At 36.5% G+C, this 26793-nt stretch overlaps 1 protein-coding gene across 2 annotated transcripts; it reads right to left on the reverse strand.

The window, feature by feature from the left end:
- Position 1: 1 nt before the first annotated feature.
- On the reverse strand, positions 2-18457 carry LOC128863568 (transmembrane inner ear expressed protein). Of its 2 annotated transcripts, XM_054102789.1 has the most exons (4): positions 18222-18457; positions 14123-14275; positions 353-475; positions 2-202 (listed from the first exon to the last, which is right to left on the reverse strand). In XM_054102789.1, the coding sequence occupies exons 1-3, from the start codon at positions 18328-18330 to the stop codon at positions 435-437; spliced, it is 303 nt and encodes a 100-aa protein (XP_053958764.1). In that variant the 5' UTR covers positions 18331-18457; the 3' UTR covers positions 2-202; positions 353-434. The 2 variants fall into 2 exon arrangements, with proteins under 2 accessions (XP_053958764.1, XP_053958763.1); XM_054102788.1 differs by lacking the exons at positions 2-202; positions 353-475 and adding an exon at positions 13865-14010.
- Between the last annotated feature and the right edge of the window lie 8336 nt (positions 18458-26793).

Here is a 26793-nt window from a genome sequence, read left to right on the forward strand (position 1 = left end):
CTTTAAATGCTCTATTTTTTCACTAATTTTTATATATTATATATAGATGAGTAAGTATGTATGGATGTGCTCGTTTACGCAGGCACTTGTATGTTGCTTTTGAATTTGATGCTCCCATAAGGATCTTTGGCGGCATTGTCGCCGTCGCTCGTGCCACAGCTGCTTTGCGCCGATAAATACTCGGCTTGTATATGTGCAATGACTGCAAGCAGATATGAAAAAAAACATGTTAAAATATTAATTTGTTAGTCAATAGTTTTAGTTCGATCTATTATATTTCTGATACATATATATGTCGGTATGTATGTATGTATGTATCACAATCATATATCTATGCCATATGTTTACTTACATTCGACAATCGCTTGTGCATAAGTAATGGACCGACATGAACAAGTACAAAGCAAAGGCATGCAGGCGGATGTATGGGGATGTTATGGCACTTCAAAATCTTCCAATTTGATAGAATGCAGTGCTGTTTTTGTTGATAAGATTGTATTTGCATTTATAGAAGTAGGAATAAGCAGTTTTAGGAATCGTTTAGAAAAATGCATTGTGCCGATAGTAAGCAGAAACGTGTATGGGTAATAGAGGGGGTAGAAAATAAAACGTCAATTCCATACAAATTTAAGTGTATATTTACATATTAACGGTCTTTTTACCAAACGATAGCAAAGTTCTGTGGAGAGAAATTTGTACTATTCTAAGAACTTTCCGTCTTGCTGTGTTAAATATCTTTTTAACTGCGGAGTCAATTTTCAATATACATGAAAAGTAAAAGAATTATGAAATAAAGCGCATTGAATTAAGGACGAAACATTAATGGGGTTTTTAAGTTTAACATTTTGACAAGAAAATAATACAACAAATTAAGAACTTTGAATATACAGTGAGTGTTATTGAATATCGTACAGCAATTTTAACAATGAAAAATAAATGTAAAAACTATTCAAATATTTTTAATTTTTTTTTCTTTAAAATTTTCTTAAGTTTGGAATTTTGATTCTAGTATTTTTTCTTTATTAACATCTACTCGGAAGCAATTTTTCAAGCGACCTCAGAGCACACTCTGGACGGCCGTTTCCACGACAGTCGGTTCTACGTTACCGAAACGACCCGGATTTATATCCGGCCAAGGACTGTCACTCCAGCAGCATTCCACGTATGTAAATATGGGGAATGTTTATGCTGCTACAACAACAACACACTCTGGACGGTATTAAAGTTATTGCATACCCTATGATCAAAAAGTACCGGGTTGACTGTTTTCTTCGATTGCCAAGGCGTAGTGCACCATGAGTACCTTCCATCGGGCCAGAATAAAAAATATTATTTATCCATTTTGAAGCGTTTGAGAGATGCTGTACGTCGCAAACGGCCGGAAATGTGGGCAAACAATTCTTGGATTTTGCATGATGATAGCGCCATCGCATCGAACCCAAACTGTGCTGGATTATTTGACCAAACACCAAGTAAATACCATCGTACAATCACTGTACTCATCTGATATGGCCCCGTGCGACATCTTTTTGTTTCCCAAGTTGAAGTTACCACTTCGTGGAAGGAGATTTCAGTCGATAGAGGAGATCAAAGAGAATGCGACGAAGAAGCTGACAGCCATCCCTTCGTCGGCCTACCAGGGGTGCATGGAGGACTGGTTTAAATGTTGGCACATGTGTGTTGCTTCAGACGGGTCATAAATTTGCCTGAAATTTAACTCTATTTTGTATTATTTAAACATTCCCGGTACTTTCTGATCATAGGGTATATATAATATAAACAACATAAGATACGCCGATGACACAACTTTAGTATCGGATCCAAAGAGTGGTCGATAGTATGACAAGACAAAGTCAAATACAGTCTGTCAAAAAAATATCGGGAATTGTTAATTTATTATTATTATTATTTATTAGAGCAATATGAAATATAACACTAATTAATAGAGCACACTAGCTACTTAGGCCTTGTTAATTTAAAAAGCGCGCGTTACACATACTAAACTACTAAATTATTTTTTTTTGCTGAAATGGTACAACTGCGCTCTATAGTGCCGCATAGTTTGAGCGTGATCTGTCAGTTAGCTTGTTTTCGGCATTTAATTATATCAGTCAACCGCAGGTGTGCTCTGCGATTTTCATTATGGATAAAAATATCAAACAAAGAATTTGTCTGAAATTTTGTGTTTTGAACAGGATTTCGTGTGCCGAATCGCTGAAGCTGTTGCAGGAAGCCTAGGGCGACTGTGCTTTACCAAAAACACGGGTATACGAGTGGTACAAGTCTTTTGCAGAGGGCCGAGAAGTCGTGGAAGATTTGCCCCGATTTGGTCGCCCATCGACAAAGTCAAGAAAATGGGGTTGGAAAACCATCATTTAAGTTTTAGGGATGTAGCTCATGACCTTAGCGTGTCTCATGAATGAATTCGCAACATTTTACACCATCAATTGGGCATGAGACGCCAAGACGTGTAGCTGCTCGACTCATTCCAAGTGGGTTGAATTTCTTTCAAAAAATGCATCGGAAGAAGGTGGCTGAGGAAGTGAATTGGAACCCAATGTTTATCAAACGCATTATAACAGGTAATGAGACGTGGGTATATGAGTTTGACATGCAAACCAGTCAACAGGTGGCTGAATGGCGCTATCCACATGAGTCGAAACCTAAAAAACCACGTCAAAGTCGGTCAAAAGTGAAAATCATGCTACTCTGTTTCTTTGATTATCATGGTGTTGTGCACTCGGAATTTGTTCCAAAGCTTCTACGGTAAATAAAGAATATTATTTGGACGTTATGCGACGTTTGAGAGGGAATGTGCGTAGGAAACGGCCCAATTTGTGGAAAGTAAACTTATGGATCTTGCACCATGATAACGCACTGTCCCACAAGGCTCATGTTGTGAACATTTTTTTGACCAGAAATTCGACAAATAAAAAATGTGACATTTTCCTTTTCCCAAAACTTAAATTGCCATTCCGCGGACGCCGCTTTGAGTCGCTAGAGGGCATTGAGCAGAATTCGCTGAAGGTGCCGAAGAAGATCTCTTCAAACGCGTTTAAAAGGTACTTTTGAAGGCGACAAAATAAATTTAAATTATTTGACAATTGTTTTGCGTTTTATTGAACAATTTCCGGTACTTTTTTGACAGAATGTATATGGTTTAAAGATCAATGTCAATAAGACACGAACTTTGTCGATCAGTCGTAGGAATGTCTACAATAATCTCACACCAACAAGCAATAACATGCCGATTGAACGGGTTAATAGATTTAAATGCCTTGGCCGATTTATTTATGATAAATGCGATGATTCAATGGAAATTAAATATCGCATAGAAATGGCTAGAACTGTTTTTCATAAATACAGCAGTGTTCTGAAAAATCACGATTTTAATGTAAATACAAAAAATACTATTTTTGAGATATTATATTTGTCAGTTTTGTTGTATGGCATGGCAACTTGGACGATGAAAGTTTCTGATATGAATCGCATAGAAACATTCGAAAAGACGAAAATTCCGTGGACCGATCTTAACTGTAACTCTGAAATACTTCGAAGAGTTGATAGCGGAAGAAAGCATCGAAGATACATTAAACGCAACCTACCGAAATATAAGCATAATCTCCTTCAACTTATACTACAGGGAAAGATTGGAGGAAGGCGAGACAGCGGAAGGAAGAAGTTATTATGACTGCGGAATAAATATACGTCAATGTATTGAAGATTAAAATATCGATTATCTTTAAATTTATAGATTTGTCTTATTGTAAATATTCTTTTTTAACCATTTTATTTTGCAAGGGTAACGAATTGCAAATAAAGAAAGTTTGTTTTTTAATCTGAACTATGTATATTTTCTTTTAAATTAACGAAAAAAAATAATATTGCAAAAATTGCAAAACTAAAAAAGTAGCTGTGTACGGTTTTGAGTGACAGTCACTGAGGAATTTTTATACTCAAAAAAATATTTTGTATATGTAATATGCGGTCTTGAAAAATTATAAAATGCAGTTGTTATGAATGACTACTTTTAAAATATTTTATGTTATAAAGTTACCATTTATTAATTAAGTAACGAAGTTATCTGATTGTGTACACAGCCATAAAGTAGTTGCATACTTTTCAAATCGCTTCGCACCTTATATTAAATACATATTTAATTTTTTTCAAATCTTTGCTATCATTTGGCACATCACTTTTTTATATACACGTATATTACGATTTATAATACAAAGTGAAATATCAGATATGTACAGTGATTGAGGTACAATATATGATACAGTATAAGGTGAAGCCCAAAATAAACAAGACTGGCGTCATAAAAATGTTTTTGATGGCCTCATCTTTTTAATAAGTTAGTGCATTGGAAGTTACATCCCTAGCTGATTTCCGGTGAAAGCTTAGTGAAATTCGGTCAGTATGTTTGTGTCATCGGTACAAAAACGACCTTCGAACAAAGAGCTAATATCAAATTTTGTTTAAAAATCGGTAAAACATTTATGAAACATTTGAATTGATGAAAAAGGTTTATGGCGATGATTGTCTATCTCGTGCCAGAATTCATGAGTGGTTTACACGTTTCAGAGCTGGTTGTGAGGACATAAAGGCAATGAACATACGGGTCGCCCAAAATCAGTAATCACCGAAAGCTTCATCGAAATTGTTCGTAAATTTATCAAAAATGAACCGAAATCATCGCTGAAATTCATAGAATCGGAGTTGAATATCTCTAAAACATCGATTTATCGCATTTTAACTGATCTTTTGGGCTTACGAAAGGTCTGTGCACGTTTCATTCCGCACAAGTTAACTGAGGACCAAAAATTGCTCAGAATGCAACATTCGAAAGACCTCATTAAAGAGGCGAGAAAAGACGAGAACTTCCTTTACAACATTGTAACTGGTGATGAAATGTGGTTTTCCAACATGAACCTGAAGCTAAGCGTCAAAGTGCCGAATGGAAGGCCCCAGATGAGTCACCACTCAAAAAATCGCGTTTTGAGAAGTCAAAAATCAAGTCGATGCTCATTTGTTTTTACGTTTCTAAGGGAATTGTCCACAAGGAGTTCGTGCCAACGGATCAAACCGTCAGTGCAATTTTCTATCTTGGCGTTTTGAAGCGTTTGTTGCATTGCATTCGATCTCACCGATCCACTCTTGTGACTGATTTTTTCACTAGAAATCGCATTTTAACCATCAACCACTCACCGTATTCGCCTCATATGGCTTCCTGTGACTTCTACCTATTCGGAAAATTGCATTTGGTCATGAAAGGAAAACGTTTTGCGTCCATAGAGGCCATTCAAAAGGCTTGTGCCGACAACTTGAAGGACATTCCGCTCAATGACCTGAAACACACTTTCGAAAAGCTTTTAGATCGCGGAGAACAGTCTATCGAGACCAGAGGGGACTATTTTGAATAAATAAGCTCGAAGTTATCAGAACAAAGCTCCTGTCGTTTCTCTTTTAGCTCAGTCTTGTTTATTTTGGACTTCACCTTGTATAATAATCTTAATTTAGTTATTAGACCAACCCGATGGGCTCTTCTTTAACACTTATATGACCGCATATTATTTCCCGTAGGTTTACTCTAAGATTGCCGAGAAGATTGGTGTTTCAATGAGGGGATCAGTTGACCAGTATTCCTTCAAATCTGATTTAAAGTTGTGCTCCAATAGAAATATCAGACTAACGAAGTTCTTCAATTCTGTACATGTTACTTGTTGAAATTTCAAAGATTTACATTGAGGCTTATACTTGGCCTTGTTTTGCACATAATAAATATTAGTTTGTACCATGGGGGCGGAGGTAAACATTTTTTTTACCAGGATCAGTTGCGGTACATTTTGAAAATCTTCTCGTAAAATTGTTACTCCAGAATTGCCTTCAAATGCTTCTAGATTTATAATTCTGTCCTTTGTCCAAATATTTGCATTTTTTCGATTGTTCCGACTCCCTACAACTTATACGAGTATTTAGTGTCATAGTTTTACGTTTGCGCTCTATAATCTCATCATCATCAGTATCATTAATTCTGACACAGTCTTCAAAACTGTCTAAATCAGTGGTCGCCAACCCGTCGATCGCGAGCTACCGGTAGCTCGCAAAGGCAATTCTGGTAGCTCGCGCTGCTCACGTTGCAAAAAATCCAAGTCTGAAAATCATACCAGTATTAGCAAATTTCAGAAATTTTCATAATAAATAGATAAACAGCGGCAATACTGCGGTAAGCGATTTTGCGCCGACAAACACGACGCGAAGTCGCGTCTCCGTTCTAGGATCGGCTGGAACCGATTAGCGTGTTCGAGAATTTTTTGCCTTTATATATACGCAATGCACGTCGACATTGCGCTCAGTTTAATACTGAACGGCATTATCAACGTTCTGCGTGCAGCGGTTGGGTTAGAGTTCGAAACATTATGGCAAGCAGTAGTAAGAAGGCGAAGACATACCATTTCCATTCGGAATGGGAAGAACAATACTTCTTCACAGAAGTTAAAGGCAAAAGTGTTTGTTTGTTATGTAATACATCTGTGTCAGTTCCTAAAAAAGGAAATATTGAGAGGCATCATAAAACTGTACATTCGAATTTTGAGAAGGCATGCCCGTTAAACAAAAATAAGGCTGCAAATGAAGCATCTTATCGTGTTTACCAGATATTTGCACAAAAGAAAAAACCTTATGAAGACGGGGAAATCATAAAACAAGCATTTTTGGAAGCTGCAGATTCTTTATTCGCCAACTTTAGAAATAAAGACGAAATAGTGTCTGATATAAAATCTATGCAACTTTCTGCTAATACAGTGATGAGGCGAGTAGAAGTAATGAGCAATGCTATTTTTTTACAGTTAAGAAGTGACTTAGATAACTGTATTTATTTTTCACTGCAACTGGATGAATCAACAGATGTAGTTGACACCTCACAGATGGCCATATTTGTCAGGATGGCTTTTAGTGATTTTACAATTAAAGAAGATCTTTTGAAGTTTATTCCACTCAAAGGACATACTACTGGGCTAGAGCTGTTTTCTCATTTAAAAAATCTCATCTCTTTTGAGAAAATTCCAATATCAAAAATGGTAGGCCTGACAACTGACGGTGCTCCAGCTTTGGTGGGTTGTGATAAGGGGCTCGTGGCGCTATGTCATAAGGAGGAAAGTTTTCCACAATTTCTTAGTTACCACTGTATTATACATCAGCAAGCATTATGTGGAAATTTTCTAAATTTGAACAACGTTATGAAACTGGTGGTGAAAATTGTGAACAAGATTAGAGCTCAAGCGTTACAAAGAAGATTATTTAAAACCTTGACTGATGAAATTGACTGTCAATACGGAGAGCTACTTCTTCACTCTGAAGTGCGATGGTTAAGCAGAGGACGAGTGCTCAAACGTTTCAATGATGTCCTGCCTGCTATACTCCAATTTTTCAAAGAACGCGATGAACCTTTCCTGAACTGGAAAATTCGACTTGGCTCAGAGATTTTGGTTTTCTTGTAGACATTACAGAGAAATTAAATGAGCTTAACTTGCAGCTTCAAGGCAGGGATAAATAATTAGCGGAAATGATTTCTGATATAAATGCATTTATTATCAAACTTGAATTTTGGGAACAAAACCTAAAAAACCACGATACTAAGCATTTTCCTATTCTTTCCGAAAAGATATCCAAAAATCTATTAGAGCCCTATGACAGTAAATATCATATGGAAATAGTTTCTAACTTGAAGGAAAACTTCAAAAATCGTTTCATGGATTTCAGCAAAATTGCTTTAGTGACGCAATTTGTTGTTCCACCCTTCATGGACATTGATATACAACAGTTTGCAACTTGTGTTATGAACAACTTTGGCGAAGACATTGCTGTGACAGAAATGGAACTGATTGCTTTTCAAAGTGACTTGACTTTAAAATCTTTAGGCTCAAATACAAAATGTATATGGACTTTAGTAAGTAAAGATAAGTATTCAGTTTTATGTCGTGTTGCGTTGAAAGTGAAAGCGTTATTCAGTTCAACTTATTTGTGTGAATCTTCTTTTCCCAATATGAAATTTATTAAAAATAAATACCGCAATCGGCTTACAGATATACATTTGGATAGCTGTATTCGAATGACTGTATCAAATTATACTGAAAATATTAAAAAAATTATCGATGAGTCAGAATGTCAACCTTCTCATTAAATATGCTCTTTGTTGTTTTTTTAAGTCGCTTGTGATTTGCCGTTATGACTGCAAAAAATTTTGTTACGATTGATAGGTGTGAACATGGATGTAGTTATGGATAAGTATAAGCACTATAAGACATAAGTTTATTATATATAGAACGTATATTAGTAAAATAAATAGATGTATTGTATGTCGATTATAACTGTGTATTATTTAATTTATGTTGGCTTGTGCAAGTAGCTCGCTGTTTATTTCAAAATCTTGAAAGTAGCTCAACACATTGAAAAGGTTGGCGACCACTGGTCTAAATAGTCACCATCATACACACTATCTCCATAATCAGTAACAGAATTAAAGCCTTTATCGCTCGATATATCCGACAAATCATCTGCATACACTCATTAGTTATACAAATTATTTTCTTGACATTATTCAAGGGAATTTACTTTTTTGAAAATTATTTTGAAATTATTGAGAGAATACCAAACAGTATTCAGGAAGTTCAAGTATATACGCACTAAAACCTGCCTCATGTGAAGTCATTCCAATATTTATCAATTACCGTTAGGATCGTTGCTGGTCGTTTACGTTTCGGTACTGAAGCACGAGAAGTCTCGTGAGCGGTCGTTTAAGTGTTAACATAAATACTATGACATTCACTTATAGGTACAATTAGAATTTTCATATTATGATAATATTTTTAATATAATACAATTATTAACACTGTGCAACACTGGAAAAGTTTTCGATATAGAACTTTTAGTGAGATGGTGTAATGTGTGGAAATTTACTTTCAGCGAAATTTCAAAAAACAATTTTTGTGGGTGTTTGAAAATTTATGATTTACACGATGTGTGTGTTAAGAAGTTTACATATATACGTATTGCTTATTTTACATATGCGAATTTTGTCTTATTTGCCTTTTGTATTTTGTCTCGCAGTAAAATGTTGCAAGTTTTTGTAGAGTATATTATTATTAGCATACTTATGAAAATTCAGTTTTCAAAATTTTGGCATCAAAAGTTCGTTGAAACTATGTACAGAGAAACTTCTACTAACGGACACCTCTATTAGACGAGCATGTCTTTTGGGCGGAATTTTTTTCCTATACCAAGACGACGGGCTGTTCCTCTTTGGCAACTTACCAAAATCGGCTTTAAACATCTTCAGGCCAGTATATTACCAAGCGGTGCGCACGAGTATTTTTGCACTTCGTACAACTCCAATAAAAAACTTTTTAGCTGCGGCTGGCCTACCAACAATTGAAGAAAGAATACATCAGATTCAATCGAGACTCATCCCTAAACTTCTTTTCCATCCAAAAGCCCACAAAAAGTTTCTTCTGTTATGTATCAAATATTTGGAATCGGAAACAAGCTACTGTTATCCAATCTGATGGTAAACTACCAAGCAACAAACCCACAATGAAAGATAATGAAAGTATCCTGTGACGTCTGCCTATACAAATTTGCAAAAAAAAAAAACTACATCACCCGATGTATTCCTTTCTATATTCCAGGAGCTCAAGACATATTATGTAGCTGACAATTGGACTTTGTGGTTCACAGATGGCTCAAAATCGGATAACGTACCAGCCAGCTTTGCAGTGGTTGACACAAATGGAGACGCTTTACGGGTGCAAACTATGCCGGTCTGTGCATCTGTTTTTGCTGCAGAAGCAGTTGCCGTTTGTCATGCTATAAACATGGCCTTGGAAAATGACCGTAAAACTCTCATATGTGCCGACAGCAAATCAGTTCTCAAAGCAGTTCTTAACCATCTATACAATTCATCAACCATTAACAGAATAAGAGATACGCCCATTGGCAAGGAGGCTTCCTTACGCTTACTTTGGATACTAATCCATATAGGAATAGGAACGGTAACGAGATGGCAGACAGTGCGGCCAAACAAGCCGCCTCATCACCGATAACAAAAGATCCCACATGCGAAAAGAGAGATATTCTGTAAACAATTAACGATATCTCAACAGCAGAATGAAACTAGAGTGACTAAACTACACCCACCACCACTACACTACGTTAAACCGAGAGCTATTACCCCCACAATAACCCACCGGCGTAGGGAAAAGTCAAATAAAACATTTCTCCTGGCTACGTCTTGGCCGCACTATTGACACACATCAACATACCCTGACTGGGGAACCACCTCCAGTCTGGGCACAATGTGGATTCCACCATATATTCCAGGATTGCCCCGCTTTGGTAGATGCTAGAAATCATTACCTAATCTTTTCATAATGAATCAAACAAAAACCTTCGTTGAGCGGACGCATTTGCAAATCTTGCAAACATAATTTTTCCAAATAAAACACAATTAATTCCGTACGTTTGGTATAATGCCATCACTGAGTGTCTATATGAAATTTTAAAAGAAATAAGTCCGATTATATAATATTTATTAGGTTGCGCTCATCGTCAGTCTTTTGTTATTTGAACAAAATTGATGTATGTGGACAATGCGGACACACAAATATCATTTAAGAATGTAGATGGTAAAAAAATGTATGAAAAGTGTTTCCACTGGTTTCGCAAATATTCCCATATCTGTATCGGTAATACAGACAAAGACAAAAGAAATCGCCAAAAACGATTGTAACGGCTGACTATAAAAATGGCGGTGAATTTCTGGTGAAAGTGTTGCTGTAGAGATGCAAGATGTTTTTAGAAAAACTTCCAGCAATGCTAGTCGGCTATAGCCCTATAGATATCCATAATGGCTTTTTTCTTCAGAACATTGCCAAACAAAACTTTAACTTTAAAAAATGAGGTAAGCCCTGGAGGCGAATTATCAAAGGAAAGGCTTATTGCCCTATTTTGTGCAAATATGGCAGGAGAAAAAGAAAAACCACTTGTTATTGTATTGGCAATCAAATAAGAACGCGTGAATGGCATGTGAAGCGTTGACACAATGGCTACTGAAATTTGACCGAAAAATGGAGTAGCAAAACAGAAAAATACTGTTATTTCTAGACAACGCAGCATCTCACCCTCGTGATATACGTTTAAAGAATAGCAAACTATTTTTTTTACCTAGTAACACGGCTTCAATTTGTCAGTCTTTAGATCAAGGAGTGATTCAAAATTTTAAAATTTATCATCGAAACCTGTGCAAAGGTTCAACCGGAAACCATAAAACACTGTTTCCAAAAAGCAGGGTTTGACAAAAATAGAAATCCGTCAACTGAATTCGAGCGCGAAGATGACTTGCCGCTAGCAACGCTGGTTTCGTTATTTGAATTATCTCATCGAATAAATAAATAGAAGAATATGCATCAACCTATGAAAAATGGCTGTTTCAACTCTAAATCCAGATTTTGATGGTCAATTCAAAATTCGGAGTAAGCAGTATTTTCTACTTGACTAAGCCTGTAACACGTTTAAACCTGGGAAAAGTAATACATTTTTTTTGTCACACAGTGTAATTAATTTCAATAAAAGATTGAGTTGAATCTATATATATAAAAATTAAGCCGAATAAAAGTGTGCATTTGTCCGGGGTAATCTCAGCAACGCGTTTAAGGAAAACAATGAAAGTTTCACATATTGTTGGTGTTACTTTGGCAAAGGTTTCTGTGAAGTTTGGTTGAAATCCGATAACGCGTGTGTGTGCGGTGCGTCAGTTAAGTGAGTGTGTTTTTGCTATTTGCCGCACGTATTTTTTGCACCGCATATAGCATTCATTAGAATGGAATACATTTTGGTCGTGTGTGGGGATGTGTTTTTACATTGTGGGTATCAAATCAAAGCTACTGATGAGTGCTTTAATACAGAGTATTTTTTAGATCTCTGAGTGTCCAGGGTCTCGAGATATAGCCGAAAAGGTGGACCAAGGTACCCTTGGATGTGTTTGTACAATATGGGTATCAGATGGAAGCTGTTGATGAAAGCTTTTAAGTGAAGTAATTTTTACTGCCCGTTTCCGGGATAAAGAAAGGAGATGGAGCTGGAGGTGAAAGAGGAAAAGGAATAGCTGCAGGAAGAGGAACAGGAAGACCACTTATTATTAAAAATTAAAAAAAAATTCTAAAAAATTTTTTAAATGTTACGCTTATTATATAAACTTTAATCTGAAGTCAGTTATAGTGAACAATTCATTGTATCATTGCCGGCGTGATTGGTGATCGTTTCCTTAATTTTTTACAGAAAGGTTATGCTAATATGAGATATTACCTATATCATTCATATATTTACGTATTACCTGTGTACTCACAAATATACGGTTGAAGCAAATATATGCCAGTTTTTTACTTCGCTTGGAAAAGTTTATATAAATTTAAGAAGAGTAAATAGAACTTATTTTATATCAGACTTCACGCAAAAAAGTCATTTGCACCTGAACACATAGCTGGGTTAAAGCGGGGGGGGGGAAATAGAACAGTTCTCTTCTCCTTTTCCGCTTTTTCGATGGCACATAAAAAGTCACTGGAAGCGCTTGATAGGACATTACGGGATTTTCGTAGTAAAAATGAAATGTTTGGTCGTGCCTTAGTGCTGCTGGCAGGTGATTTTAGACAAACACTGCCTGTTATTCCTCGAGCAACTGTAGCAGATGAATTGGCTGCATGTTTGAAATCATCATATTTGTGGAGACATGTTCAAACACTCAAACTAACTACAAATGTACGTGTTCTAATGCAAACTGATCCATCAACTGCTGAATTTTCACAGCAATTATTGGATATTGGAAATGGCAAAGTTCTTGTCGACAATTTAACTGGCTTAATAACTTTACAATCAAACTTTTATCAAATAAGTCAAACGAAAGAACAGTTAATTCAAAGTATTTTCCCAAATTTGCCTCAAAATTACAAAAATCATGATTGGCTTAGTGACCGAGCCATCATGGCTGGCAAAAATAAAGATGTGAATGAAATGAATGCGGCTATTTTGGCTAACATACCAAGTCCAGAGCAAACATATCGATCCGTTGACACTGTTACAAATCAAGATGATATTGTAAATTATCCCTCTGAATTTTTGAATTCCCTTGATTTACCTGGATTACCGCCACACATGCTAAACTTGAAAATAGGAGCACCGATTATTATGTTGAGAAACATAAATCAACCACGACTATGTAATGGCACTCGATTAAGAGTTAAGAGATTGATGAATAACGTCATTGAAGCAACAATTTTGAATGGAAAATACTCTGGTGAAGACGTTTTAATACCGCGAATACCAATGATACCAACGTCTTCAATTTCCTGTTCGCCTTGCATTCGCGATTACTTGTGGTATTGATTTAGAATACCCATGTTTTTCTCATGGCCAACTTTATGTTTCATGCTCAAGAGTTGGTAAGCCATCGGTATTGTTAATTTATTCAACAACGCATGGAAAAACGAAGAATATTGTATACCAAAGAGCATTGCAATAAAAAAAGTAATAAAGTAAATCACATCAAACGGTTTTTAATTGCTACTACTATTCAAAACTTCTTTCATTACTATTCATGCGCGAGAATTTTTATAAAAAACACACAGGATTTTTCGGCTTAATTTAATTAATTAATCTTGATTTTTTTAAAGACGACCAGCGGAACGGGCGGGTTTTCGCTAGTATAAATATAATAAAAAGAAAAAAACATATTTATAACTTATCACTTAAGTTTTAATAAGAATTTTTTTTTATACAAATTGCGCAAAATTATTTTATACAGTGCTGCGCTGCAATGCATGACAAGAAAGAGAGATCAAAATATTTTATACAAAAAAAATTTAAAAGTACCAGCGATATTAGGCAAATATGGACACAAATTCTCCTGAAGTATACTAGCAATTTTTCTATCAACATCAGTGCTCTCTTTTTTGCTATGTCCTGCAACAAATTATTTACATTTAATAAATAATCATTTATAGTACTTATAATACATAGATTCAACGCCAATAAACATAATAAGCCAATTATTATTTTCTAAGTTCTCTTTCACCTTTTTGTAAATCCATTTCGTCCATTTCAGAGTTTTTGATTTGCTGAAGTTTTTCACGGAATTTCTTCGTTATTTGCTTACGCTGGTAGTCAGCTTCTATTTCTTGTTTTGTGCGCGGTATCCGGAAGCGAATGCAACAGCAGACCATAATTACTAGATTTTTAAAAGAAAAAAAACCTAATTTTTTTAAATCTTCATGAAAGAGTAGAAACTTATTAGCTCTTAGCTATCTATGTATGTACATATGACCACGAATACTGCATATTTTTAATATTTATATATTTTAAAATTCGAACAAAAATTTAAGATTATTGAAAGGCAAGTTGCCCAAAAAGTCAGTATATCAATTTGTAGTGTAAAATTTAAAGATATTATTAACAAAAGTGTAAAATATAATATAGTTACAACTATCCTCACAGGAAAATGGTTCTGAACAGTTTTCTGACTACTCCGAAATTTCTGAGCAGTGGAATAAGTGACATAAGATGTTATCTAAGATTTTTCCAAAATATTCGACATTTAGCCTACCAGAGCGTGCCTCACCTTCGACGACCATATCACCAGAATAATATCGTTGGAACCATTAGTTTGTAAAACCGGTCAACGACTGATTGACTGACTGGCTGTGAGTTGTTTTCAAATGCTTTGTTTGAAGGTTTGCATTTTCGGCTTTTTGTTGCGAAACAACCCAGGATATTTGGTGGTGCGCTGGGTTTTGGTCCGCCACGTAAAAATCCTCCTCCAATGAAAAAGCAAGCAAAGTCTCGGATGAGAACTACCTACTCTAATGACGATCACGGCGAACGAATTAAGAGCAATGGAATATTCGGTCCGTTAATGGGGGGTGCCTCTGCCGAGCTGGTTGATGTCCTAGTAAAAATAAGGTAAGGGTGATATTCCTGCTATTTAAGAGATGTGATGGTCGGGATAAGGCAAGAAGGACATTGGATCCTGTGTTATCTACTACAACTCCCATGTACACGAGTGCAAATTCGGTATTGAATTTTTGTTAGAAGAGAGGCTTCGGTGCCAAGTGTCATACTTTCATTCACTCCGGTGGACAAGCGTATCGCAATAATTCGAATGGATACAAACGTTTCGGTTCTGAAAGTATTCGATGTGGTACCAGCTGTTGGTAGCAGAGGAAGAGACTTGGCTTTACTTTGTATGTTCAACGGGCGCCAGTTAGCACGAATTAAACTCGGCCAAAATTGTGTAAGCGATTATCAGTATACTTTTTTTAGAAGTATACAAAAAACCATTCATTATTTTTCAAACATTTTTGATTCATCAGAAAAAGTAAACCTTTTGATTAATTGTGGGGTTCTTCAAATGGCTGGCTTGGTGGTACGTGCACGTGGCAACTCAGTTTATCAGCGCACGTCTGGCGTCTTCGGGTCTTAATCCAGCAGTGGTATGAGCTATAATGTTTTTCAAGAGTTTAAATTGTTTTTTGATTTTTCAACGCCACCATAGCCGGGTAAATTCGAGCAAGCATTCGGAGGTCTCAGGTTTCAAATGGTATAAAATGCGGTTGCCGTTCAGCAGGCCATGCCGAGGGAGCATTTTTGCTTATCATTGAAACTATATACCATTCAAAGGCAGCAGAATATTGTAAGTTACTTCATTTTTAGGAGTACTTCAAGTCGTTTATCGTAAATTGGAGGTGAATTAGGCTAAAACAGCTAATGAAGCATTTATGCGCAGCATTTTCAAAGAAAAAACAACAACAATGTGTCAATAATACCAACACTTCAAAATTGAAACCAAGCGTCGCTCTGTGCCTATAGTCCCGGCGATGTGAGTTTTCGGTATTTCGAAACGATGTTCAAATGAAAAACAATCCATATCTAAGGGTGGAGTTTTAATACGGAGTCTTTGTCATTTTACTGAGAGCGGAGAAGCAGTTCCTGTGCCCGAATCGAAGAAAGACACTTTCTGACTTAATTAAGTAATGTAATTTAGGATTTTTTGGTCGTGATATAAGAAATTCGGACCAGTTGTGCATTCCTAAATCCTGTTGAATATTTTACACACATTCGTATGGTTGGTCTAAGGGAAAAATTAAGATAACGAATCAAGTCGCTTGGTATTTTCGTGTAACGCAATTAAAGGGATTTTCTGAAAAAGCGAAACGAGGTGCCATCGAAAATAAAACCACAGTCACATTTCGACAATTTACCTGTTCGTGATTGGATAGGTCATCGTTCTTAATCCGCAAATACTCAACTCCCCTCCCTTCCTCCTCCATTCTAATCTAACCTAAGTGGATAGGTCAATGTTTATAGACAAAATGGAAACGGTAGTTCTCTGCGGATCAATACTATCTGCGCTTCATTATCACTTCTAGTATTATTTGTTGTATTCGAGGCGTATTTCCGTTTCTTGAGGGCGTTAATTTTTATGGACGGGTCCGGCTCGACGCAACCTACTTTTCGACAATATGATATATCATATATATATGTATAATTGGCGCGTACACCCTTTTTGGGTGTTTGGCCGAGCTCCTCCTCCTATTTGCGGTGTGCGTCTTGATGTTGTTCCACAGATGTAGGGACCTACAGTTTCAAGCCGACTCCGAACGGCAGATATTTTTTTTTATGAGGAGCTTTTTTATTACAGAATTACACTCGGAGGTTTGCCATTGTCTGCCGAGGGGCGACCGCTATTAGAAAAATATTTTTCTTAATTTTGGTGTTTCACCGAGATTCGACCCTACGTTCTTTCTGTGAATTCCGAATGGTAGTCACGCACCAAGGCATTCGGCTACGGCGGCCGACAATATGATATAATACGATTTAATTCAAGGTGTCTATCCCTATAGTAGCAGGCATCATAATTTTTTACAGCCCGGCAGCCCTGCGGATGTCAATTTCTTGAACTAGTTTACTTCATGATAATTATCAAGAAGCTATCCGGTGTATGTCTAGCTCAAATTGGAGGTTATGAGCTGCTTGAACCATTCAACAAAGGAGTCGTTTCTGGCCATGCCCAAGTGCATGGCAATCAGAGTGTTTTCCGCAATATCCACTCCTGACAATAGCCCCATCTCCCATACCCAATTGGCGCTTACATCCTTTATTTTGAATTTGGCCGAGCTCCTCCTCCCATTTGTCGCGCGCGTCTTGATGCTTTTTCACAACTGCTTTTTCACAACGACCTACAGTTTTATACCTCCTTCGGATGTCAGATGGTTTTTATGAGGAGTTTATTCATGGCGAAAATACTCGGAGGTTTTCTATTGCCTGTCCATGGGTCAACTCTATTAGAAAATCGTTTCCTATCGGGTACTACCGAATGGTAATCGGCTACGGCGGCCGCTATGCTTTTTAACTGCTATTATAAAATTGGGTGCAACATGTGGCTAAAATTGCATTTCTTCTCTCATATTTGAGCTTTTTCGGCAAAATATGGGCTCTGTTAGTGACGGATAAGGATTCAGCAAGATGTCGCTGCGCTCGAAAATCATTACCGAGGAAGATGGGAGCCCCCTACATAGGCTATGTGGGCACATTACTGTTACAGTTTTATGACAGATGCCCTTACAATCCAACACAAGAGGAAAGCCAAGTGCAGCATTGCTCTTTAAATCAAAACATCAATAAAAGTCGAATTGAGTTGGAGATTTTTTGAGTAGTGCTACTACTGCAAGGAGGCACAAAATGAATCCCCCTTTCGGAAGATTTATAATGTTTGCAAATGGCGCCGTATGTCAATCTTAGACAAGAATTCCATCACTCAAAATCATTGTTTTTATCTAGTAAAAATTGGGTGATTAATTTTGCTCCACTTGGCATTATTATTATTATCATTTTTTTTTTCTTCTTGATCGTTCTTAGTACATTCATTAAAAGAAGTGGATTTTAGTCTCGATATTAGTGAAATATAACATATTTTCAAATACCTATTTGCAAAAATATTTATACTTTACAAGTCAATGAACATTTTGGCACATGTGAGATATTGTTGAGATTTTTTAAGGTTAGTGCAAGCTTTTCTAAGGAAAACTTAAATATATTAGTAAACATCTGAATACGTTCATATGTACATACGAAGAAATATCCATACATATATATTTATGAATTCCGTTCACACATACAAATACTTAAAGAGATGCCGAGACATATCGCAATTATATGCCACGCGCGAAATCCACCAATAGTGACGGTCTCCAGCCAAGCAGTTTCAGAATCCTCTTCTGCACTCATTGCTGCTGATGTGTAAGCACCACTGATAGGTCGCGTAGTTTATTGTTTAGAAAGTTATTCAATTTCAAATTCAAGGAACTGTGTTAGGCTAAAAAAATTGTTTACACAAAAAATTCAATTCTTTGCACTTGGAGCTCGTTATCAATTTCAAATTTATTATATGCACGAAATACTATTTCAAATACTGCTTTGATGTGGAACTATTTTATATTATACTAAACATATACAATATATTAAATTTTAAATTTATCTTAATTTTGCTCCTCCTCGGAGGAAGCGTTTAGTGCAAAAGCTAAAGGAATACTGAATTTGAAATATCCTTAACGGCAAACTTCGTTGGTTTTGACAAGAATGAGCAACCATATTAATGCTCAATTGTATGGGTGCAGTTCATTGAATACAGGGTGGTTGACACTCACTGAACCTGAATTTTGTTCTTTTATTATTTTTGATGATGGATGAGGCAGTCAACAATTTGAAAGAGCGTATGAGTAATAAAATAATGAAGTAAAAAAGTTGAGAGTAAAAACTTTTATTTATTCTAGCAGAAGAAGTTTACTGACCGCAAACTCTGTATACACCTACTACAACTAGCTCATAAAGCAACCAACACAACATTTGTAAATGTTACGATGATATTAGCAGTATGTTTGTATGTTCATTATGTACACACATTCGTATTTGAATACTCATAAGTTTGTGTGGCGTATGCTAAGTTGTGGCGAAATAAAAAAGGCTGGCAAGTGACACCAGAAATTCTGAACTGGGAGTGCCATATCAGGCGCTGTTCCTATGCTTTTACTTTCCCTATTGTTATTGTTTTTGCCCTTTTTTTTTTTTGTGTGTTTTCAGTAGCTCTAATTCACTCACATACGACAAGGCGAGCGCTGACTTTGCATGCCGCTTATAGGCGGGCTGCTGATGACCTGAAGTTTTTGCATGCGTGTAGGTGGGTCTGTCCGCCTAGGTGTTGATGAGTGCACCCAGAAGAAAATTTCGGCATGTATGAGCCGCAGCACTCTCAGGTGTGTGCGCAGGCAAATATCCTTCAGAAAAGAAAATCAAAAAATAATAAATATCTGTTTTGTATCGAAGAGATAGTGAGACACACATACATCCAAGTAATAGTGCACTGATCTCGCATCCGCTCTCATTTTAAGGTGAGGAATGCCTGTTGGTTGAAAAGGTAATTCAGCCAGAATCAAACTAGCGCTTCCGCACCATTTTGTTGCCGCATCCTTGCTACCAATTAAACAAGGTTATTGACAGTATGATTATATTCAGTCTGTGTGGTTTAAAAACCTTATTAGGTTGTTGATGTCTAAGCTAGATAGCTCTCGAGCAGTGGTTTGCTCAAGAGTGACATTTTCTCCTTCCATAAGGCAGGGCTTTCACAGAGGAAATGGAAAATATTTTCCTTTTTTTTATTTTCTTCAGGTTGTTTACAACTATGACAGTGTGCGTTGTGAGGAATGCTCATTTTGGCTGCTTGTTCCAAGACAGAACAAAAGCCAGTTATGACTGCCGTAAGTTTCCAGGCGTTGTTTCATGTTTATCAATGTTGACATTTTTTTGAGGTTGTAATTTAATTTTGCTAATTTTAAATATGATTTGGTATCTTCATCTCCATTTTGCGGAAATAGTATTCTTTATTGCACCCAGTGGTGTAAATAGAATCGATATTCAGAACGTCATTGACGGCATATCCCTCTCTTGCGAGTTCATCTGCTTTTTCGTCACCTGTAATCTTCCCATGTCGCGGGACCCAAATTAAGGTAACGTTGAGATTTTCACGCAAGGTGGTAAGGCTACTCCTACTTTATTCTACCAGTTTAGAGGTTGATGTAACCGCCTGGAAGACACTGCAAGTATTGAGAAGACACACCGATTTTTCAATTCCAAGTCTATGAGTCTACTCCAACACCACAATTCATTTTAGAGCCGTCTACATAGACTGTAGTGTCGAAGTTGTTCCTTTCCTCCTGAGATTGTAGGAGAGTGGTAAAAATCTTATTGAATTTCATCGTCATACATGCACGGTCATATGAATTTCTTAGAGCACTGCGATGAAAAAAGTTATGCATGCTGCCATAGATTGATATATTCTTAGTTAAATGACCTTACTTGAATTTTCCCGACTGGGTCTAACACCTTTAGTAATATGTATCTCACTATTCCTCACCGGCTCTTCGATTGTTTTCCACGCGTAGTATGCGGTGTTGCACTCTTCGCTTGAAACGAAAGGCCATAGCGTACAGAAAATTATTAACATGTAACGAGAAGTGAAAATTTGAAGCTATGCTAAGTTTTTGAAAATCAGATGGATTTTTAATTCTTATCGTAAGCCAAGCACTTATGTATTATACCACCGTGAGACAAAAATCAACTTTCTTTATGCTCAACAATGAAATATTTTAAAGAACTCTAAAGTTGCAAAAGGGAAAACTAAAACAGGGGTACCCACTGCGTATACTTTACGAGTATTTCATAGGAGGAAAGTTCAACTATTGTACATAACTGAATATATTATATTTCATTTGCCATATTTTCTGCCCAAAAGTACCAATGCCAATACAAAATTGTATTATTGTAATATATTATTCTGACCACCGTAAAATGCACAATTCACATTAAAAGGAGCTGTGTGAGCTCAGTAAATTGGAACGCGCGACTTTAACAATCGGTAACGTACCGTCATCGCCGCGAGTTTAGAAGGTCCTCCGCTGCGCCATTTTTGAAATTTGCAAACCATTTGCAAAAAAAAAACTAACAAATTTTTTTAAGCAAATATCCAATAGCGAATGGCTATTAGAGACCTGCTATTTGCAGTGCGATTACGAGAGTTGCCTTTAATAAATATTTTGTGCACAATAATGAAAACATAGTAAAATAATAATGAAAATGGTTTCTGTTTTTCAAAATATTCTCCTTGGAAGTCATTACACTTCGGCATTCGCTTGAATCAATTTTTAAAGTACTTTTGCCACTAAGACGCAAAATAAAAAAGGCATCCCTACTTCTTTAGAATAAAAGTTGGCAGCCAACTCTTTCTCCATCGAAACATTCGATCTTTAACTTGGCCGGAATTCGGCAGTTTAGGTCTCTAGAAAAAAGTTGACTACAAACTTTATGTTGGTCGAAATGTTAGAGCTTTATATTCAACGATATTGAGCAGCTCAGGCTTTAAGCAAAAACTGAAATTGACAACCAACGTTAAGTTGACCAATTTGCTAGAGCTTTATTTTGTCCGAAGCAGTTTGATATGATTTCCATTCGAATTGCATTATTTATATTCTATTTCAATTTGTGACAAAATGTTACACTGTTCAATAGCAGGACATTACTTGCATCACCTCAAATGAATGGGACACTCCCTAGTGATGGTATTAATTTGTTTTGTTTTGTTTTGCTCGGACGGATGTGTTGAATCAAAAGCATACAATCACATGGATACCTTTGTATACCCATTTACATATGCCCGCACACGCACTCATATACACATACATCAGTATTTTATAAAACTAAAATTACGAAAATACTTCGCGTATCTCTTTAAGATAGCAAAGTGAAAGTTCATTACAAGTCTGACAGGCGGTGGGAAAGGGAAAGCCGCATAGGTATTATGCGCACGGTGTCCAACAGCGTCGTCTTTATGGCGCTTTAAAGGTGATAAACAGCTACTATGTAGTCGAATAAAACTTGTATTTTTACTGTTCTCTTTTTTGTTTTGTTTTGAGCCGCGAAGCTCTTATCGAGTGTCTCACCGGTTGCGCCAGTTAAATACCTTAGCGTGACCATTCCAATGGCATTTGGCTGGCTTTCATTTAAGTGTACAATCATTTTTGCATTTATTCGGCTACATACTCCCATGCTGATATGGTATGTATGTATGTAAGTATGTAGGTAATAGTTGAGAAAATCATTGACTATTTATATTTTGCCTTCATATTGTGATTGCGTTTAATTATTCAGCTAATCTACTTAAATATTCTATTCTCAAGGGATATGTGCATTGTATGAAGTAGTCTTGATTTTTTTTTGCATTTGAATGTATTTTATGGTTTGAGAGGTATGAAGTTTTGCTTTAATATTTTTTTACTTTAGAAGATGGTATTGTAGCCCTTAACCTGTTGGGGTGTCGTATTGGAAGTAAAATAAATAGGAAACAGACTTAATTAATGATATTATATATATTTATATTGTATTTGGTGTTGCCCTCGGCGCTGGCTATACAAATTATTTCGAAATTTCAATTTACTCCTTACATAATTATTTCAGACGGCCAATGGAGGCTTGCTTTCCTGCTTCCGCCAATGTGAGCTCACAATGCTGAAGGTTGAGTACACCAAATTTCATCAATAGCTAAGACAATTTTTATTACGTTCCAATGACAGTCGGTGCTACGTTACTGGAACAAGCCGTATTTATATCCGGCCATACCGTCACCTCAGCTGCACTCCCCGTACATGAATGGGAAATGCTTATGCTGCTACAATAACAACAACAGCAACAACAATTTTTATTACTCTCAATAGGGGTTATGTGGATTTCAAAGGCTCAAACAATGTTCTTTTTTGTAATTGTTTTTTATGTTTAGTTTTTTCATAGTATGGCTGAATTTTCTTTTTGTTTTTAAGCACAGGGCCCGCCATCTATCGTTACGGATTTGAACTAGGTATTATTTGAAGAATGGTAACACTTATCTGTCATCTGATTTGGAAGAAAATTAGTTTTTTGTGTATACGCTCATTTGGTTCCAACAAGATGGCGCTACTTGCCACACAGCGAATGCTACGATCAATCTTTTGCGCACTGTCTTCGAAGATCGCATTATCAGCCGAAATTCTGATATCGTTTGGCCGCCTCGGAGCTGCGATTTGACGCCGTTGGATTATTATATTTGGGGTGCCGTCAAAGACCAGTGTTATGCCAACAAACCAGCAACAATTCATGCACTGAAGACCAACATACGCGATGTCATAGCTGAAATACAGCCGCATACAATCGGAAATGTGTTGAAAAATTGGACCGATCGTATGGGATGGTGCATGGCTAGCCGAGGCAGCCATATGAATGAAGTTGTGTTCCATCATTAACCAGAAGGATTCTACTTCAAAATAAATAAAAAATAGAACAGAATTATAACAAAAATTAAGATACAAATAGAGTAATTCAAATTAGAGTTAAAAGCGTGGGATGCTTGATATAGTAAATATTACAATCATTCTATTGGCAACTACCTATGTACAGAGGGTTATGAAAATGAAGCAAAATGCAGTTCGATTAGCAATAAAAGCGTGTTTTTTAGATTTTGTTTAACTATTTTTTATTCTTAATTTCTCCCGATCTAAAGCATTCAAAAGGAATGTAATGATGCAATTTTGTTTTAAGTCTAATTATTGTAACAGTCTAACAAATGTAAAAAAAAATATTTTCAGTAGTTACTTTAAAAGTTATTCACGAAAAACCAAAAAAATGCACTGACAAAAGTGTACATACGTTATATTAGGACACTTATTTTGCTCTTCTTTTCTGCGAATACTTAACTGTAAAGTACCGTTTATTTTATTTTGTGGTTCTACTTTGCATTCTTCTTAAAATTTATTACATTTTGTCTTTTGAAAAAGTGTACGATCGGAATAATGTCGCTCCGCAAAGTTATCTCTACTGATTTGAGAAAATTAATTGTTGAGTACAGAAGTAATAAGACATCCTTTGGTTAAATAGCTGATTTATTGCATTTAAGCAAGTCTACGGTGCAAAGTATTTGTAAAAGCTTTGAAACAACCAATTCTCTGGAGATTAAGCCGCGTAGTGGCCGGCCCAAGAAGCTCAACCGGAGTGATGTATTCTTTATTCGCAAAGCAGTGAATCAGAATCCGAAAATACATGCTACTGATTTGGCCCAGGAGGTAGCCGAGAGGTATCAAATTGTTGTCCATCCACGTACAATAAGCAGGACCCTTAATAATGAAGGTAACAACTGCAGAACTCCTCGCAAGAAGCTCCTTATAAGCGAGAAAAACTGAAAGCTTCGTATGGAGTTTGCAAAAAAGCACCTTATAAGGGAATAGAATTTTGGAAACTAGTTTTATTCACTGATGAGTCCAAATACAACATATTTGGATACGACGGCAAAGCTAAAGTTTGAGAAAACCAAACACTGCCATGGATCCTAGGAATCTGATTCCGACTGTAAAGCATGGTGGTGACAGTGTCATGGTTTGGGGAGCAATTGCAGCCACAGGAGTTGGAAACCTCGTTTTCATTGAAGGAAATATGGATCGCTTCTAATACAAGCACATTTTGGAATAAAACCTGATGCCATCCGTGGACAAACGAGGCCTAAGCTCGAGCTGGATCTTCCAGCAAGATAATGACCTGAAGCATTCTGCGCAAATCGTCAAGGACTAGATGCTGTATTACATCTTATAATAAGTAATAAGAGGACAAAACGTTAATAGACACACGCTTTTTTCTGTAAAATGAATCCCTATTTAATACTATTTGACAAAAATTGTATTAGAATTATGTTTACAGACCTGTTTTCTTTCCCGGCATCCATTTCATTTAGTTTTTATTTTGATGTTTCTCCTTACATTTGTAATAATAATTATCGATAACACAGTAAACACAGGGTTGTATGCCAAAAAATATCGTTATTATCTAGGATTATTTTATAATCTCAGATTTTGGGAGACAAATTTTGTATGGGAAATCACGCTTTTTAATGATAGATTTTGAGTTAAGCGCGAAAAAGTAGATCATCTATTTATATGTGAACGTATTACATTTAGTAGAAACGGTAGATGTTGGGGTTAAATACGCATAAAAGACGGATTTCATTAGAATTAAAGATTTTTTATTTTACAACCAAATTCGCCTTACTTTTTGCCCACAGATAAAAAAAGCAAATATTAATCCTGGCAATCTTAATAAGGATAATGGAAAACTTTTATCAAATTATTGCATTGTCATCGGTCTTTGATAGGTGTGCAAAATTCCAAGTCGATCAGATTTTTAGAAGCCAGTGAAAATTAAGCTCAAAGATTCCGTTACATACATACATACATACATACATACATACAACCCGAGCTAATAAAAGTGTATTAAAAAGAGTTATCTGTGTGCCGCGATGTCTACATTTGGTATCCCCACAAAACTAATATGGTTTTGCAAGACGAAGTTGTCCAACATCAGCAGTGCCGTCAGAATTGGGAGAGACCTCTCCGAGCCGTTTTATACCAAACGAGGTTTCAGACAGGGTGACTCGCTGTCGTGTGATTTCTTTAACCTGATGTTGGAGAACATCGTACGAATCGCAGAATTGAATCGCTCAGGCACAATATTTTATAAGAGCGTACAGTTGTTGGCGTATGCCGATGATATTGACATCATCGGCCTTAACAATCGCGCTGTTAGTTCTGCCTTCTCCAAACTGGATAAAGAGGCAAAGCGAATGGGTCTGGTGGGGAACGAGGGCAAAACGAAGTACCTCCTGTCTTCAAACAAACAGTCGGCGCACTCGCGTATCGGCACCCACGTCAGTGTTGACAGTTATTATTTCGAGGTTGTAAAGGACTTCGTTTATTTAGTCCAGCATTAACACCGATAACAATGTCAGCCTTGAAATCCAACGTAGAATCTCTCTTGCCAACAAGTGCTACTTTGGTCTCAGTAGGCAAATGAGTAGTAAAGTCCTCTCTCGACGAACAAAACTAATACTCTACAAGGCTCTCATCATGCCCGTCCTAACGTATGGCGCAGATGAAGCGACGCTGGGAGTGTTTGAGAGAAAGATTTTACGGAAGATTTTTGGACCTTTGCACGTTGGCAACAGTGAATAGCTGTATGAGCTTTACGACGACATAGACATAGCGCAGCGAATAAAGATCCAGCGGCTACGTGGGCTGGGTCATATCGTCCGAATGGATACAAACGCTCCGGCTATGAAAGTATTCGATGCGGTACCAGCTAGTGGTAGCAGAGGAAGAGGGAGGCCTCCTCTGCGTTGGAAATATCAGGTGGAGAAGGACTTGGCTTCACTTGGTGTGTCCAATTGGAGCCGGTTAGCACGACAAAATCGCATAAGGGGTTATCGCGCCAATTAAGAAGAAGAAGAATATTTATACTTATATATAAAATAAATGCATATATTCTTCAAGCTGTGACTTAAGATTTTTTTATGGATACATTTTTGTTACCTTTTTTTTTTTGAAAATTTAATTTTCAAAGGTTGATATACAAATTGAAAAAAAAATTTGTAGGTACTCTGTAGATATTTTATCATATTTGAATGTATTTTTCCACTAACTTTTTCATAAAAAAAGTGTTTTTTTTTCAAAAACGGCTACTTTGCTCTGTAGATGATTTATCAAATTTGTAACTAATCTTTTAGAAAAAAAATTAAAAAAAAAACATACATACAATGTATACATTTTATAACTGACTTTTTTGGAACAA

This window comes from Anastrepha ludens, chromosome 5 (assembly GCF_028408465.1).
Source record: "Anastrepha ludens isolate Willacy chromosome 5, idAnaLude1.1, whole genome shotgun sequence".
Classification (NCBI taxonomy): Eukaryota; Metazoa; Arthropoda; class Insecta; order Diptera; family Tephritidae; genus Anastrepha; species Anastrepha ludens.

Bases quoted from the DNA above. Each gene is read 5' to 3' on its own strand.
- LOC128863568 (XM_054102788.1), bottom strand. From the start codon at position 18,330: ATGAGTGCAGAAGAGGATTCTGAAACTGCTTGGCTGGAGACCGTCACT. The intron at 14,276-18,221 runs GTATGTGTGAAC...TTAAAAATCTAG, and splicing joins CGGCATCTCTTTAAGTATTT to TAATTATGGTCTGCTGTTGC. The intron at 14,011-14,122 runs GTGAAAGAGAAC...AATTTGTTGCAG, and splicing joins CGAAATGGATTTACAAAAAG to GACATAGCAAAAAAGAGAGC.